The sequence below is a fragment of the Apis dorsata genome, unplaced genomic scaffold (genome assembly GCF_000469605.1).
Source record: "Apis dorsata unplaced genomic scaffold, Apis dorsata 1.3 scaffold_161, whole genome shotgun sequence".
Lineage (NCBI taxonomy): Eukaryota > Metazoa > Arthropoda > Insecta > Hymenoptera > Apidae > Apis > Apis dorsata.
In genome coordinates, this window is record NW_006263450.1 from 1,810 (window position 1) to 17,852 (window position 16,043).

Below are 16,043 nucleotides of genomic sequence, written 5' to 3' on the forward strand. Positions count from 1 at the left end.
TTTTTGCTCAGATTATAATCGTGCGTCGAAGTAACGAATCCGTGGCTAAGATAAAACTATCTAAATTCTCTAAATATTCTCTTTTTAAATTTTTATTTAAAATATTTCCTTTCATGAATCCTATTTTTTTTTCGTTTTTGTTTTACAAAAGTCGTTAAATCAAATTTTTTTTATTATTATTTTCTCTTTGGTCCATTGGAATAAAATAACTAGAATAATTTGAAAATTTCAAAGTTTGTCTTCGACCATTGACCGCTCCGCACGTAGAATTTCTATTTCAGTGGAAATCTGAGTCCTTTTTGATGTTACACGTTGTTGCAGTACAACAATGTCGCGAAAGTACGTCTCCGATGACACACGCAATGCCCGCGATCGGTGTACGGTTTCTCTCAGTTCGACACGTTTCGAGTGCACTAGCCAGATTATTCCTGCAATCCGTTTCAACATTTCGTTGCATCGATGCTGGTTTCGTTGGATATAAATTTGTTAAAATTTTTGTGTAATTATTGTGTAAAATTAGTTATATATATAATTGAGGTTTTCTAACCTCAATTGAAGACCGAATCGTTATTCTTAATTTGGAAAATAATCGTGATACAATAATGTTAGTCTTGTTAAATTGAAATTTAATTAATATTCGAACTGTACTTGGTTGAAATTATTCTTTTATATGAATTAATATGAATCGTAATATGAATTTTCTTTTATACGAATTAACGAGCTTTCTTCGAAGCAACATTTTAAATTAAATTAGAAAGTACTTGTTAACATCGTTAACATCAAATTGAAATTCTGATTACTTTGAGTCTTTGTTTTTTGCAATAAGATTAACCGCTGATGAAAAATAGATGATTGGGTAAATAGCTACGTAATCCGATATTTTTTCAGCGGAACTCGTTATCGTTATAAACAAGTATTAATTGTACGTATATAATAACGTTCTTCTAACGTTCGCGTTCGTCTTTGTGTCAAATTTTATTTCTCTTCCAAGATAGAATCACGTTAAATATTCCTCGAAATTTAAATGTTTGCAATTTAGAAAGACTTTACTGTTCTCGTAAAACAGATCTTCGGGCTGACAAGGAAACAGAATTGAATTTCTACAATAATAATTTGTCAAAGTTAATGACAAAAATTGATGTAAGTACTTTGTATCGCAGAAAATTATTCATATTTCCAAATATTTTTGTAGATCCATCACGACTTTCATCGATCCAAATATTTAATAATAGTCAAAGTGATTCGCACCTTGAAGCTGTACAAGAGAAAGATTTTCACGCTGTGAACACTGTCTCCAAGTAACCGTCCTGCGGTCCACGCAGAATACTCTTCCCTTCAATGTCTCTCTTCGAATCACTTCATCTCTATCGGACAATAATCAAACGTATCTGCACCCTCTGACCGGCGCAGACGGTTTCACCAAGTCTCTGTCCAGTATCTGCGATGAATATTCGTCACCAAGGAAGGACAGTAGTAGATCCTCTAGATCAGTCTCGTCGTTCAATTCCAACGATCCAGCCATCCAGGTAAGCTGTTCTGGGAACGATTCACAGAAAACGGAATACGCGACACAGGACTTTTTCTAGGGGCTGTCTTCCAAAGGGTACCAAGCAGCTGGACCTGCGACGGAGGGGTTGGCCCCCGCCGCGGATGGCATGTACTACCAGGCCCGACCTTGGAAAGGTAGGTACGCGCCGCATTGCGGTTGTTGTTGCTGTTGCATGCTCTGTTGGGCACCAGTCCTCGAGTACGAGCAATGCTGAAGACTCTGGCTGGACGTTATCACGTGGTTCACACCGACCACCGAATGATGAGGTACCGAAGAGGCCGCGTGATGGGAGCCGTGAGGGCTCGACGCCGCGGTCATGTGAGGGGCTGGACTCGCCAAGGCCGCGCTCGGCCCGCCACGACTGCCCTCGTTTCCGCCGCCGCTTCCGCACGGTTTCCCGTCTTTCACCAGCACCGGCACGGCCACCCGTCGCGGCGAACTGGCGCTCTGCAACAGAGAATGGTGTCGTCCCTCGCGTTAGAAACGCAGATAAAATGTTCAAATGTGTGATATATATTTCGTGAAATGAAGGAACGACATGAAAAAATGATTTAAGTATATTTCTTTTTTTTTAGAATTCACTCGAGCGACGGTAGAAAATAGCTAAGGTCGAGAAACGAAGAAGGGATTAAATTTCGCCTCGAATCTCCTGAACACGGTTCATCCAAGAGAGAAACGACAGCCTAGCCTATCCGATCCGCCGGTGTGTACACTCGATCCACACGTAGGTGCACACAGGCTGTGTACGACGAAGCAGAGGAGAAGACGACGTCGTGGCTCGGCTTCTGTGTTCCAAGCAAACACGTGGGCTCGGTAGGCACAGGTACTTAACCCGTGCGATACTTCGTGATCAGCATTCGAGCGTACTCGTACTCTAGCAGCCGGAGACTCTCTCTCTCTCATTACGAATAAACAGTACCAGCTACCGTGGACCACAGCCGGGTTCCAGCCGGGGCTCTGCCGAGCCGCGTCAACATCGGGAACTGCTGTCCCTCGTCTCCCTGCGTTTCTATCCGGGGGGATTGAATACGACGAGCGGGACCCCACGGCATGCCAAACAGAAGCCGAAGCAAGCCGGCCGAGTACCTGCCGGGACGACCACTCAGCTGTATCAACATTCAGTACACGACATTCCTCTTCGATCTCCACGTCAGCGACGCTTTAATAATATGATCGCGGCCGCTCGGAAATAACGCCTATTTCGACTCACGGACTCATGCGGATCGTTCTTTTAAAAATCGGATGGAAAATTGCGAAAATGGAAATCTTTTGGATCATCTAAAAATGCTGGTTGTTCGTTGATTACGTAGTAAGCTTAGTGTTAGATGTATCTTGAGAAGACCGTATATACATAAAGACTGTATTTCAAGTGGAAAGTAAATATCGAGTAGGAATTATTTTTTTTAAAAAAAGATTGCTTAATATCTGTGCAAGATACGATCCTCGGATGAACGCGTCGGAAGTTGAAGAACGAAGAGAATATAAATGATTAAAATTCTAATAAAATATATTTCGAACGAGAGCTTCTATATATATATATATATATTTACTCACATCCGTGGACTACACGTTTTTTCCATTATTAGTTTCGTTTAGATTTAAACGGATTCACCCAGAAAAATTTATTTTAAAAAATAAATTCTAACTGTATAATGATTGGGCGTCCGGAGGTTTACGTACGAAAGGAAACAATGGGGGTGGAGTATGTAACAACGATTCGATTCGAGTGGCCAACATGAACTTACGTGCACGTTACTGGCCGCGAACATAAGTGCAGGCATGCCGTGCACTTCACGCTGACAAAGTGACGATTACGCTAAACGCATGACGGTCGGCGCGCGCGTCACGCGTCACGCCACTTTAGCCACTTCAACACGCGTTAAGCGATTTCCGGCGAAAATGGCCGTGCTTAGGAACGGAGTAGTACGTGTTTATGAGCGGCGACCACTGCGCCGTGCATAATGAGCCTCAATGTTGCCGTGATCGCGCGGCCGCGATTGAATTCTCGGGAACCATATTATGCGTCGATTTCCCTTTCCCCCTTCGAGGAACATCGTCCCCTTTTTAGCAGAGTATACATATTTCCTTCTACGGAAGCGATCGTTGTCACCGGTTGCTTTTTAGGTTAAGGACTCGACCGAGATTCTATTTTATATTTCTATCTTTAAGCGAGCGAAATAGTGTTCAATTTTATACCCCCTTTTATTTATTTTTCAATGTGTTAATATCAATCGTTATTCGGCGATTTAATCAGTATTGTAAAAAATTGATTGAAACTAATACTTTTTCCCATATAGGTAAGAAGTGAGAATGAAGAAGTTGAAGAGAGAAGTTGACGAACAACTAGCAAAGAATATTGTTTATAGACGGTTGCTTTTTTTAAAAAAAGATGCCCTTTACCGGAATATTTATAATTCCTTTAATATATCGCGAGGAGACGAGAAACGAGGGCAGGGATATTTGCAAAATAAATTGTACTTGAAACATCTACGTGGTCGCGGCCGATGTTCATTCCATGTATACAGCCGCATCGAATATCTAAATGTGCCGCTTGTGCGCGCCACTGACTTCCACGTGAATGCATCTCTCGTGGAAAAACACTCGTCATCGTCGGAACTGATATAATTAACTAAAAGCTGGGCTCTACCAGTGCCACAGCTTTTCCCCTTTTTCGCTCCTCCTCCTATCCCACCTACACCACTACCAAGTCCAGCCCGGCGGTCGTCTATGTCTCGTTCTTTACAGAAACCTCGGTCGAACAAAGAACCACAAGAAGAGATATTAAAAGATTTCTGCCGGGACCTCTCGTTTCCACGACGAATGGAATTCAATGGGTTTTGTAAACGAGGAAGTGGTTTTTAAATCTAATAACCGATGTTTTACCACGAGTGTAATTACATTAGGCGGTCTCTCGATACTCGCCAAACAACTTTCGCGCCTTCTTTCTGCCAGAAAAATGCTAAAACCAGGCCACGAAGTTTTCATTGCACTCTTATTTTTTCAAGAAAAGAATAATTTAAATTTTTTATTCCTTAAAATTGTTACTGAGAATTAATGATAATAATAATTTATTATTTTCAAATAGATCTTATTACAATTTAATATTTGCTGTAAAAATTTTAATTTTGAGTTTTTCTTACCGATTATTTAAATGAAATAATATTCTATCATAATACGACTGCGAACGATTTCCTATTTCTACATTCTGGACATAAAGATGTCGTAGGCATTCGATTAATCTCGATTGCAACTCGAAGTTACAATCCGCGGGTCGAAAGATCGACGGCTCGCGTCTCGAGGGGAGGGTTAATCGATATCAATAGTAGTAGTATTGGTAACCTCGATTCGCGTCCAGGTGTTGTGCATGACTGTACTCATGGCAAGATGGCGACCGGTCCTCGAGCACCCGTTTCCGCGCTCCCCTGCAGGATACCTCTCTTCCCCTCTCTTGTCGTTCTCTCTTTCTTCTTCTCACCCGCTCTCCCTGCCCGTCTTTTTCTTTCTCTTTCCTTTTCTCATGCTCGCTCGCTCGCGCTGCCACTTGAAATTTTTTTACCGCCGCGAGGGGAGGAAATGGAATAAAACGAAAGAAAGGGAAAAAAGAGGGAAAAAAAATTGGAGCTCTGCCTACCAACCCGTCGTCGTCGTCGACGACGTAGCTACCTTCACGTCGCATACCGTTTTAAATATAAAAACGATTAATTCTATTAGTTATTAACGATATCGTCACATTTTAATAAAAATTCATAAATTATTCCGAGTATAATTTAAAAATTCCAGATTTTTACGTTTTTAATACCAACTTTTCACAATGTCAGATAAATTTTACTATATCTTGTAAATAATTATTTGGGGAAGATTGTGTTCCGAAAGCAACAAAAATAAAAAGTTACCGAAATTCTTTTTATACGAAAGATCCGATTTCCATATTAAGAAAGCTATCTACACAATGTACTACACAATGTTACACAAAATGTTAATGATATTGTTACGCCCGATGCATGTTACCATCCATGCACGTGATCCTGGCCACATAATTATACGTATTACCGAACAGATCAAGATAATACAATGAAAATACCGCGCGGGAAATAGAAAGGAACGATAAACAAGACATTGAATTGAAATCGAAACTATGATAAGTAATGGAGCAAAAGAGAAAGAAATAATAAGTTACTAGTTATAAAAGAAGAAAAAGAAATGAATAAAAGTAGAATCTATAGGGATTAGGAAAAACTAACGAGTAAATTATGGGGCGGCTGCTCGTTCTGGCGTGGACGAATTGAGGGGAAAGAACGGTTCACAGATCGGGACACCGGATAACTTTCAACACCATTAATGTTCTATGGGTGTTTACAAGCTGCCGCTTGGCGGCGACAATGTCGACTCTATTTAGAAACAAAATCGATCGCGATCTAAATAACTACTTGTTATATGTTTAAAAATTGAAATCAATACAATTATACGTTTAAAATCGTGATGACTGTCAAAAGAAAATTGTAAGGTAATTTTAGAGATGAAATCGTGCAAGATCAAGAATTATACGAAGATTAAATATGAAATACTAAATAGTGAAAATAAATTTAATTAATTCCATGTAAAACAAGTGTTTGTCATTTAAACTGAATATCACAATGGATCAAAACATGAGAATAACTTTGATCCTCGTCACCTGGAAAGTGGTTTTATGCGAAAATCGTGCGACGTATGTGCTTGTTTCCATCGAAATTCGATGAAATGGTGAAGTCGATGCTAGCCGAAAAACACGCTATGAAAATCCGCTTACCTCGAAACGCCATTCCACGTGAAGTGTCGCTCACGTTGAACGTATTCTTTGCAAAAATATTTTCAACTCGTAAAAAACATAGCGGTATAGAGAGAAAAGAAAAAAGAAGATGCGATAACGAAGTAGCTAGATAGAAACGATTTGAAAACATTTCCGAGAAGCGTGTTGCACGTTTCATAGTCGTGCAAGAAATCCATTTTGAAGCGTAAGAAACTGACAGAGAGCAAATAATCGTCGGCATGTTGACACGAAAATGATTTTCAGCGCCGCTAAAACGACACGACATACCGATTCCCGCTAACTCGAATCGAACGATTTGCTGCTAATGCATGCCAGGACATCCGTGATCTCGCATACTCGTACCGGCCTGTAATGTATTCACCGGGACGAATCTGTGTGTATCGGTACGATCGCCGTCTTCTGACATCTCTTTTGAATGTTATTCTTTAGAAGGAAAGGGAACTTGGATGGAAGAGCGATTCGTATTCGTCAGTGCGTACAGCAAGATCGAGACAGGGCACGTTTCGAACTTGCAATTACGATATCTCGGGAATCTGGTGTGTCATTATTAAAGTTGATAAAAAAGAGGGAAGAGAAAAAGAAAGAAAAGAGCTTGTTTGACGGGTTTCTATAGATACGAAATAATATTCGTACGAAATTCTTTCGAAATTCTTGTTCTCGACGCCATATTTAAAAAAATTGGAACTAAAGTTTCACGTTTAACAATTTTCACACACATATATATGTATATAATTTCATCAAGTAATAAAGTTAATATAAACACAAATACATAATTATTATATAAATATTGAACATTTTAATTTTCTGATTTTTTTTTTCCAAAACAGGTACTACTGAAATCAATGAATCGTGAGCTTGTCGAGACTTTTGTCGAAAACGAATTTTGTCGTTCGTGAAAAAGTGAAAAACATTATAAAACAAGATATATAGGAAAAATGATGAAGAGAAGAAAACAAAAAATAGGAGATAAAAATAAAAATGATCCGGCAACAGTTAGTCGCGAAAACATCGTGGTAATTACATGTTTAACACAGACAATTTTACGTTTCATGGAGATCGGTATCCCTGCAAAAATTTCGACTGGAATAACGAAATGAATGCAGAATCGCTTCGAGCTGGTTGAGTGGACCACTCGAAACGAAATACGATGTGGATGCGAGGATCCGCGCCGCGTCCGGAATATTTTTCATTTAAAAGCATTTCATTTTGAAACGCTCGATATTTTGTCGTGTGTCTCGCCGTTTCGAAATCCCTCGGGAAATCCGATCTATCGAGGACGCGTATTATCATCACACGAGAGACAGTCGAACGACAGAATTTAATTTAATCCTTGCCTCCTCTCTCTTTCTCTGACTTTCTATACTTTTAATATGTATGTTGCTATATTTTGCTTTGACATTATATTTTTTGATTTGTTCAGATATATTTAGATTTTTTATGTTTCTTTTTTTTAACAGGTAATTACCTGATTTTGAGCATTCTGTTCGGCCATCGCCTTCTCCTTGGCTTGCCTCTTGCACTTGTATCGGTGATTTTGAAACCATATTTTTACCTGTAATGTGAAAAAATAATTTTTCCTATTAGAATGAAATTATCATTAATAGGAATTACAAAAAGAAAGATAAGCAATATATTGTTTCTGATAGAATGATTTATGAGCTAAAATAATAAGCTAATAAATATATTTTTTTTAATTTTTTTCAAATTTATAAACAATTTAAAAGGAAAGAAAATTTGGATCGAATTATTATTAATATAATTATTATTATAAATTTAAACTTTTTCTAACTTTTTTTCCTTCCCTAGCGGGAAGGAATTAAAAGCGGGAGCATATTTTTGATGCGTGAATTGTCGTCAGGTAGAAACTGAAATATTTTTTCAAAGGGACCAAGTCTTTTATCATGTGTGTACGTTTTAAGTAACAAAACTATTCGTAGTCCCCTTTAAATCTTTAATCCACAGTTATTATAAGTTTGTTATTCCTTCAAAAGAGATTTAACGTCTTGTTCACTTTGCTAGATATTTTAAAGAATAACTTTGTTGCACTTTGCTATTGATTCTTTATTAATAAATTTTATATTAACAATTCTTACTCTTATTTATTTAACAAACTATATTGTATATATTTAAAATGAAGAATAGAAAAAAAACTTCTCTAGTTATTTGATTAAAACAAAAAATAAAATATTTTTTCTTTTAAAAACTCCATGAACTTTAATCCCACTTAAATCTTCAATTCCAGAATTATCAAATGGATCCTAAAATAGATTTCCCGCAATTGGATCATCAAGAAGTTTTACCGATGGGATTCCTTCTGTGTACGATGTCAAAAGGAAAAAACACCGCAGTTTTATGAAGTTCCGACCCAGGAGCAATCGTGCTACGCTCGAAACCGCTTTTACGGCAATTGAACGCGATTAGGGAAGCCGGCCGTGCGGACGGGATCGAAATCGGCATCTGCTTATGACAGCGGCGCGTTATAATCCGTATTGTGCATTATGCTGCGTTCACAGGGGCGCGTCCTGATCATCATGGTATTGTCGTTGAGTCGCGAAAACAATGCTCTCCGTTTCTGTCGGCCGATTTAATCCTTAACACGATCTTGCTAAGATAACGCCGTCAGTGTTAAACAGCACATTAGAACATTATTGAAGTATTACAACCGTATATTTTAAAAATCTAAAAATTTTAAATTGAATATTTTTTTTTGATTTGATAGATGCTTATATTAATAGAATAAATATTTTGTTTCATGAAAATGTTAATTAATAGGTAATTTTATACATTGAAAGCTATACTTTGAGAAAAACTAGTACTTGAGAAAAACTAGTACTTGAGAAAAACTGAATGAACTAGTTTAACAGATCATTAAGTATTTAGTAGGTCTTTGTGGATAAAGGATCAGGAATCGCCGAATAAGTTATTTCTTGAAACATCAGTTAAGAATTAAATGTATTGACTGATTGGTAAATTATATCAAACAAATTACTATATTATAAATTGAATATTACTGAAAATCAGTATATTATTTTGTAATCTTTCTGTTAAAGGTACATTTATAATGGCGCAAATTGGAACGAGTGAATAAAATTCGGAATTCATGGAGGCAAGGAAAACAGTAGATTGAACAATTTTAAAAATGGGGACAAAGGGACAAATTAGAGGCATGTGTGAAAGGTACGCCTAAGCCTGATTTTTATCGCATGAATCAAAGGCGAATCCGACCTATATGTTGCTTTGCCTGTAACCTCCTACTCGAGTGCCTGTAACCCGCTGCAATCCCCCTGTGTAGCCCCGTGTAACCCCCCATTGTCGAAGTTATGCGCACCGTAGAATGCAACGAAAGCACTTTAAGGGGCTCCGTGCAGTAGACCGTGTCTCAAGAGCCTGCCACCGTCTGTCTAATTCTTTGAATATTAGCGGGATCGGCCACCCTCGAAAATTCTTGTTCCCCTTCGAGGCAGTCCGCCGCCTCACGTGTGCGCCAGGAATGCCGATCTATGGAGAACACAATTTTCCAATTGCCGCTTTATGAAGTGATTACCCAATACATTTCTAGGAATACTTGTATCTATTTGCTGATATACAATGATTCATGTTTTAATTTGTCATTGGTCCTTGAAATAAGTGTTATGGAAAAGAATCAAATATTGTGAGTATTGACTACCAATGTAATTATACATCTTATTAATTCCGTAACGTTAAGTGGTTTCTTATGTTCCTACAAAAGCTTGTTTTATTTCTTTCGATTGTTTTCTAATTAAAATTAATTATGTATTCGATTCTAATTTATTATTATTAATAGCCAATACTAGTCGGAGGATGGGAATGAAAATTATACCATTATATTTCCAAGAAATCTGGATATTATTTTTTTTTTATTGAAATAATGTTCATCAATATATCGTATGTATGTAATATGAAATTTTATATATTTTAAATTCATTCATTTTAATTCAGCTCATTTTCAGGATCAAGTATCGCACGTATAAATCGCTCATAATCATGGAAAGTGCTTAAAAAATAAGAGGAAGAAAGAAAAGGAGCAAAGGTTGCGAAGAAAAGCGCTTTGTATCTGGCGAGTCCTTTCGCGCGACTTTCCGCGTATGTTTTGTGGTGCGACTGATGCGTAGGGCGGAGAGACCTTATCTAAAAGCCACGAAGAGGTACTAGACGAGGGAAGTACTCTCTCGCCGCTCCCGTTCGTTAATTCCTTTTCCACCGATAATCCACTCGTTGAAGCCGGTGGAGTTTCGGGTGTGCGGCGACTTCGAGAGGTCTACAAACAGCCTTGCTTGCCTCAACGCGTTCTTGCATTCTCTACTTTCACGTGTCACCCATTCCTTTTTGTCCTGAGCCTTCTTGCCCTCGCGAGCTGGACGATGCAATTCAAATATGAATGTATATATCTCGTTGCTGTTCTCGCGTTTGTTATTTGGAATTTCTTTTTCATCTTTAGTTTCTAACCGCATAAAAAATTTACAAAAGTTTCAGAAAATTTAAGATGTTTAATAATTAATGTTAAAGTAATTAAATAAGAGATTTCAAAAAGAAAAAAAAAGGATCTACGAAAAGAATCAAAAGATATGATATTCAAGTAAATTTTATTGAGTATATATATATATATTTGAATTGTATCCAGATCGAAAATTTGAAGGCAGGAATGGCAAAAGATTCGACGAAATGAAGGCGGGATATGAACTGACAGAGAGAATTGTTATTTTAAGGGAATGGTCTGTCCGTCAGTCCGTTTGTCCGTCGCTCCCACAACGGTGCCGTGTGTAAACAGAGAAAGTTGAACGAGATAGGGATATAACTAGTATATATATTCGCAATCCATGGAAGAAAGAAATTCGTGACAAATACCGATTCTTGACGATAAAAGCGTATAACTTTACCATAGAAACGGAAATATAAATAACTGATTGATATTTCCTTGTACGTAATTTTTATTTTTTGAGAATATTCAAAAACTTAGTATCTACATTGTACATATTTTCAATCCTGTTAAAATATTTCTTGTAAAAAATATTTGTAAAAAGAAAATGGACTATCAGAAATATTAGAAAGAAATGAGAAACAGCTTATTTATCTTTGATGGATAGATCGGTGCAAAAAGGCAGCAGGGCCCGTAGGGGTCCGGCCAAGGTTTGCTCAACACCAAGAAAAGGGGAGCTTAGCTTTAACTTCCGATTAACTCGTGGTTAACTCTCGTTCAGCCAGGTAAATGAATCGTTTCTCGTAACCATTCGAGCGAATCTGTAAATACCCTACGTTTTTCTTTCTTTCTTTCTATATGCATCGTAAAAATCTATTTGTTTCTTTGAACTAATTGAAGTTCAAAGAAAATAAATAAGTTAAATAAGTTTTTTCACGGCTGATATTAAGATTAATCTAATATCGACTTCTAGAATTTTCTAGAATTTTCTAGAATTAGTCATTAATAAATTTTTTTCTATTTCCAGATTACACTTAACCTCAAAGTTAAGAATTTTCTCGATGAATTTTTCTTCCTTTCATTCATCGTAGAAGTGAAGATCGGATCTATTAATCACGACTTTATTTCGTTTCGTCCATATTTAAACATTTCATTGAGAATATTTATTGATATTTAATCAACGATTATCCATTTGGACACACCGACTCCGCCTATGCACATGCCATCTATCTCTTACTTTGACATTAATTAGTGTATCGAATAGCGATAAATTCAGAGAGCAGTTCATCAAAGCGGAGGACACGCGACATTTGGGAGGAACATCGAGTACCTGTTTGGCTTATGCTCGACAGAGGCCCGAGATCGTACATCCGTTCGAGCAGGGAGTATGCGGTTAAAGTGGACGATTGATCAAGTTAGCGTAACGTCATTACGTCGCGTACATTGAGGGTTCACGCAAAATCACCACCACCATCGTAAGCAACGGAGTATTGGGCGTTACCACCCTTCGTAGGCCCGCCAACTGTTTCCTCGGGCAATTTCACTCGACACCAACATTCGACGGATTATCCAATGGAAACCCCCATGTAGCCGCGGGCTGCAGGATAGTTCACGGATTGTTCCGATGTTGCTCGAAAGAAAGACTCGTGTAATTGACGAGAATTGCCACTCGAGGTGTTCTGAACCGTTTCTGAACGCATCCGTTTGCCTCGGGCTACATGGGTGATTTTCTTCTGATCTATTGTTGTTGGAAATGATCTTGGTATTTTCTTTCCTTCCTTTTAAAGTTGAATTGAAAAATTTGTAAAAAATTATTCGTCTTTTGATTTTTTATTTTCGTTATTGAAGGAAAGAAAATTGTGTTGGAAAAAATTAAAGAAGAAAATATTTATATCCATTCTCTTTTTTATCAAGTGATGTGATGAAATATAAAAAGTGGAATTATTTTAGAATCTCGGATAAGCTTTCCCAATGGAATACTTTACTAGGTTAACAATTATAATTATTTGCAGAAGGAGTTGGCGGCAAGCAAAAATCGCAGGAAAAAGGGATTTGCAAAGCTTGATTTTAAGTCAGAGACGTGTTTCCATCGCAAAGTGCAAGGAACCGCAACGATGAGCTTGCGAATACCAGGATCAAGCAACGTCAAATTATGATTAGGGCTGTTAATTGTTCCGTGTTGACCCTTCTGAGTGGTGGCCCGTGGGCAAACACGATTCCCGCCTCCCTTTTGTTGTTTTAACTCAATACCGTCGGCCGGGGATGACTTACCGATTACCAGTCGGGATGTCTGAAAACCTGGGGTCTTCGGCCCAGCAAATAGAAATGACTTTCCAGTTTCTCTTTAACGAGCCTCCCATTTAATTCGCTTTCTGTGTGAACAACTAATCATACGTTCTTCCTTTTCAACAATAAAAGAGGTATAGAGTGAATAATATCGCTTTCAAATCTTCAATATTTTAAAAATGTACAAGAATAATTACAAGAACGACGAATTTATATTTATTTCAAAAAATTATAGGGGCAATCGATCGGAATCAGAAGTTTGATCGACAAAGCGCAAGAGTAACATTAAAATTCAACAAGTTTTCTGTTCAATGCGTGCCGCACACTCTTTATGTTCTAAAACGATTGAAAGCAAAAGTTTTGAAGAAAATGCGGGAATGATTTGATCTTGATCGCACTCTTTTCCACCCTCTAATTTCTTCGTCGTTTCACGGCAGGGATGATCCAATAGCCGGGGACGCGAATGTTTGCGGTTCAAAATGTATGCACCCTCGCGTCCCGAAATTGCAGTGGGATTACAAAAGAACGGGTCCGCGCGTTCTACAGGGCGTAGCATAAAAAGAAATTGGTGGCGTATTACGCGACCGGCACGTTCGAGTGTATTTACAATACACTCGTAAATCTGCCTCCTCGTCGCGATAATTGATGCAAACACGTTGAAAAACTCATGAGACGGTAGTTGTATCGTATAGATCCGTGTTGGGAGAACAATTGTTGCCGATTATTTTCAAACAGCCGAAGAGGCTGCTTAGAGGAGCTCGCTGAATCGTTTCCGTTGCAATCAATGCACCATTTATACACGATGTTTCATTATAGCATGAAAATGGAACGTAGGTAAGTAGAAATACACGGTAGCCATATAGGTAACCTCTGATTCATTAATATCTTCGTTAATACCTTACAATGCAATTTCCCTCCAGTTTGAAACTTTTTCAGAGACACTTTTGAGATGGAACACGGTGTTCCTCTAAGTATATATATATATATATAAAAAGTTCAAAAAATCTATCAAAGAATTTATCAATCCATTATCATTTTCAATTCACGTCGAACGTCGAATTTCGATGTTAATACGCTTTCTTCATTGGATCTTGCACGGATCTTTAATCTTTAGTCAATTCAATTATTCTTCATCGAAAATCAATTGGACCAATTGTTCGAGGTCATTTATTAACGTCATCATATTTTCCTTCTTTTATCATATTTCAATATATATCGAATAACTTGGATATTTAATTTCATTTTCTCGAGTTGTCGAGTGCAGCTTGAAGATCGTCTTCGATCGACTACTTTTGCAGTGACCTGTAGGTTTCACGGGAAGACGAGGAAAAAGAGAGGAATGCAATTACGCCGGCCACATACTGCCTGTGTGCGTGGCGGTGATGCGGTATGACGCGGGGGCGGCCGCAAAAGCCGACGACATATTCATGCGTGCGTTATTATGCGAGGGAGCCGTGAGTGCACTCGAGAGATACGCGCACGCGTTCCACGACGTCCAATTAACCGCACGCATTTCGACACCAAAGGAATTTCACGCGCGAAACGCGCGCGTGCCCGCGCGAATCTTCCGAGATAACCTCAAATTCACGTTCGACCACGACGAAGAATACACAAAACGAAGCAGAACATCTTTGCTATGACGATAATAATTTAAATGAAAAATTTTCACCTCCAAATCGATTATCCACGTCGTTGAAGCGCATCATCGTATTTATTAAAGTGTAAATGTACGTATATAGAAGAATTTAACATCGTCACGTATAGATCGTAACTTACTAACGTCGAATAATTTTTGATGGAGCATGTAAACCGATCATTTCGATCGGTTCTTCTCTTGTTAAAGGAGAATGCGATGTTGTTGTTACAGCGACCTTAGCCTGCATATTCATGGCCGTCGAAAATGTTCCTGGCGAGAAAAATTTCATGGGTGACACTTTTCCACGAGCGTTTCGCCGCGTCGACGCGATCCGTTTCCCGTCTTTGGGACATGGCTGCCCTTCTCTCTCTCTCTCTCTCTCTCTCCCTATCGTCGCATCATCCCCTGTCTCTTTGGCACGGGACACACAGATGCGTCCCTCCATTTTGCGCTCGCATTGTTACTCCAAGTGCAGTCTCCCCATTGTTACAATGGTTGGCCACTCCTGGCATTGTTGCCGGTATTGTTATTATTATCGCTACTGTTACCGGTTGCGGCCGACCGGCGAATGGAGAAGAGGAGAGCCAGCTGCTTCGTCGAGTGCCGCATTAGAGGCAAATTACACTCCCTCTGGTCCGCCTCCTCCTCTCTCTCTCTCTCTCTCTGTCCCTCCGAATCGGTTGTCTCACTTCTTCTCAGTTACGTTCTGGATTTTATTCCCTTTTTTAAGCTCGAAATTTCGATCGGTATCGAATTCGAGCGAGAGATACCGATCGAACGGTGTCAATCTCTCTTGGAAGATTTCCAAAACAATGGTATCGTTTTTTGGCTTTTTAAAATTGATTTTTAAAAATAAATTATCAGAATAAATTAACAGATGTTTTTTTTTTATAGGAAATATACCACTCGAGATAATAAATAACCTAATAACCTAATTCAACAATTGCGATGACGTGGGTTTTTGATGAACACATTCAATTTTCTCGTCTCGAACGTCTCGATTTTTAAAAACTATTCGCAATATCCAATAATCAAGGAGAATGAAGACAGAGGGGGCCAAGGAACGGCACGAGAGAAAACCGACGATCAACCGGGATGCATAATTAATCGGTCGCTACGTGGACGAATTAAACGAGCAATTCGGAGTACGAAATTGATCGCAACAATTTAATCGCGAGAGGCCGCGCGCAACGGGTCTCCGCAAATTATGGCCGGTGAGTTACAACGAGTTTAAAGCTCGTTAAAACGCAAAAGACCGACCGGTGCAAGAGAGAGAAGTTAATTAGAAGGAATTAAAAAAAAAAAAAAAAGAGAGAAAAAGGAGAGA

General features: G+C 38.6%; 1 protein-coding gene across 1 annotated transcript in view; it reads right to left on the reverse strand.

Moving 5' to 3' along the window:
* Window positions 1–808: 808 nt before the first annotated feature.
* LOC102680340 (homeobox protein Nkx-2.4-like) overlaps window positions 809–16,043 on the reverse strand; it is a 27,755-nt gene continuing 12,520 nt past the window's right edge. Inside the window, exons 5-6 of the mRNA XM_031509520.1 lie at window positions 7,822–7,908; window positions 809–1,996 (exon numbers count right to left, since the gene is read on the reverse strand). Of these exons, the coding sequence (XP_031365380.1) occupies window positions 1,661–1,996; window positions 7,822–7,908 (423 nt within the window). The 3' untranslated portion in view covers window positions 809–1,660. The remainder of the gene's footprint in view (window positions 1,997–7,821; window positions 7,909–16,043) is intronic.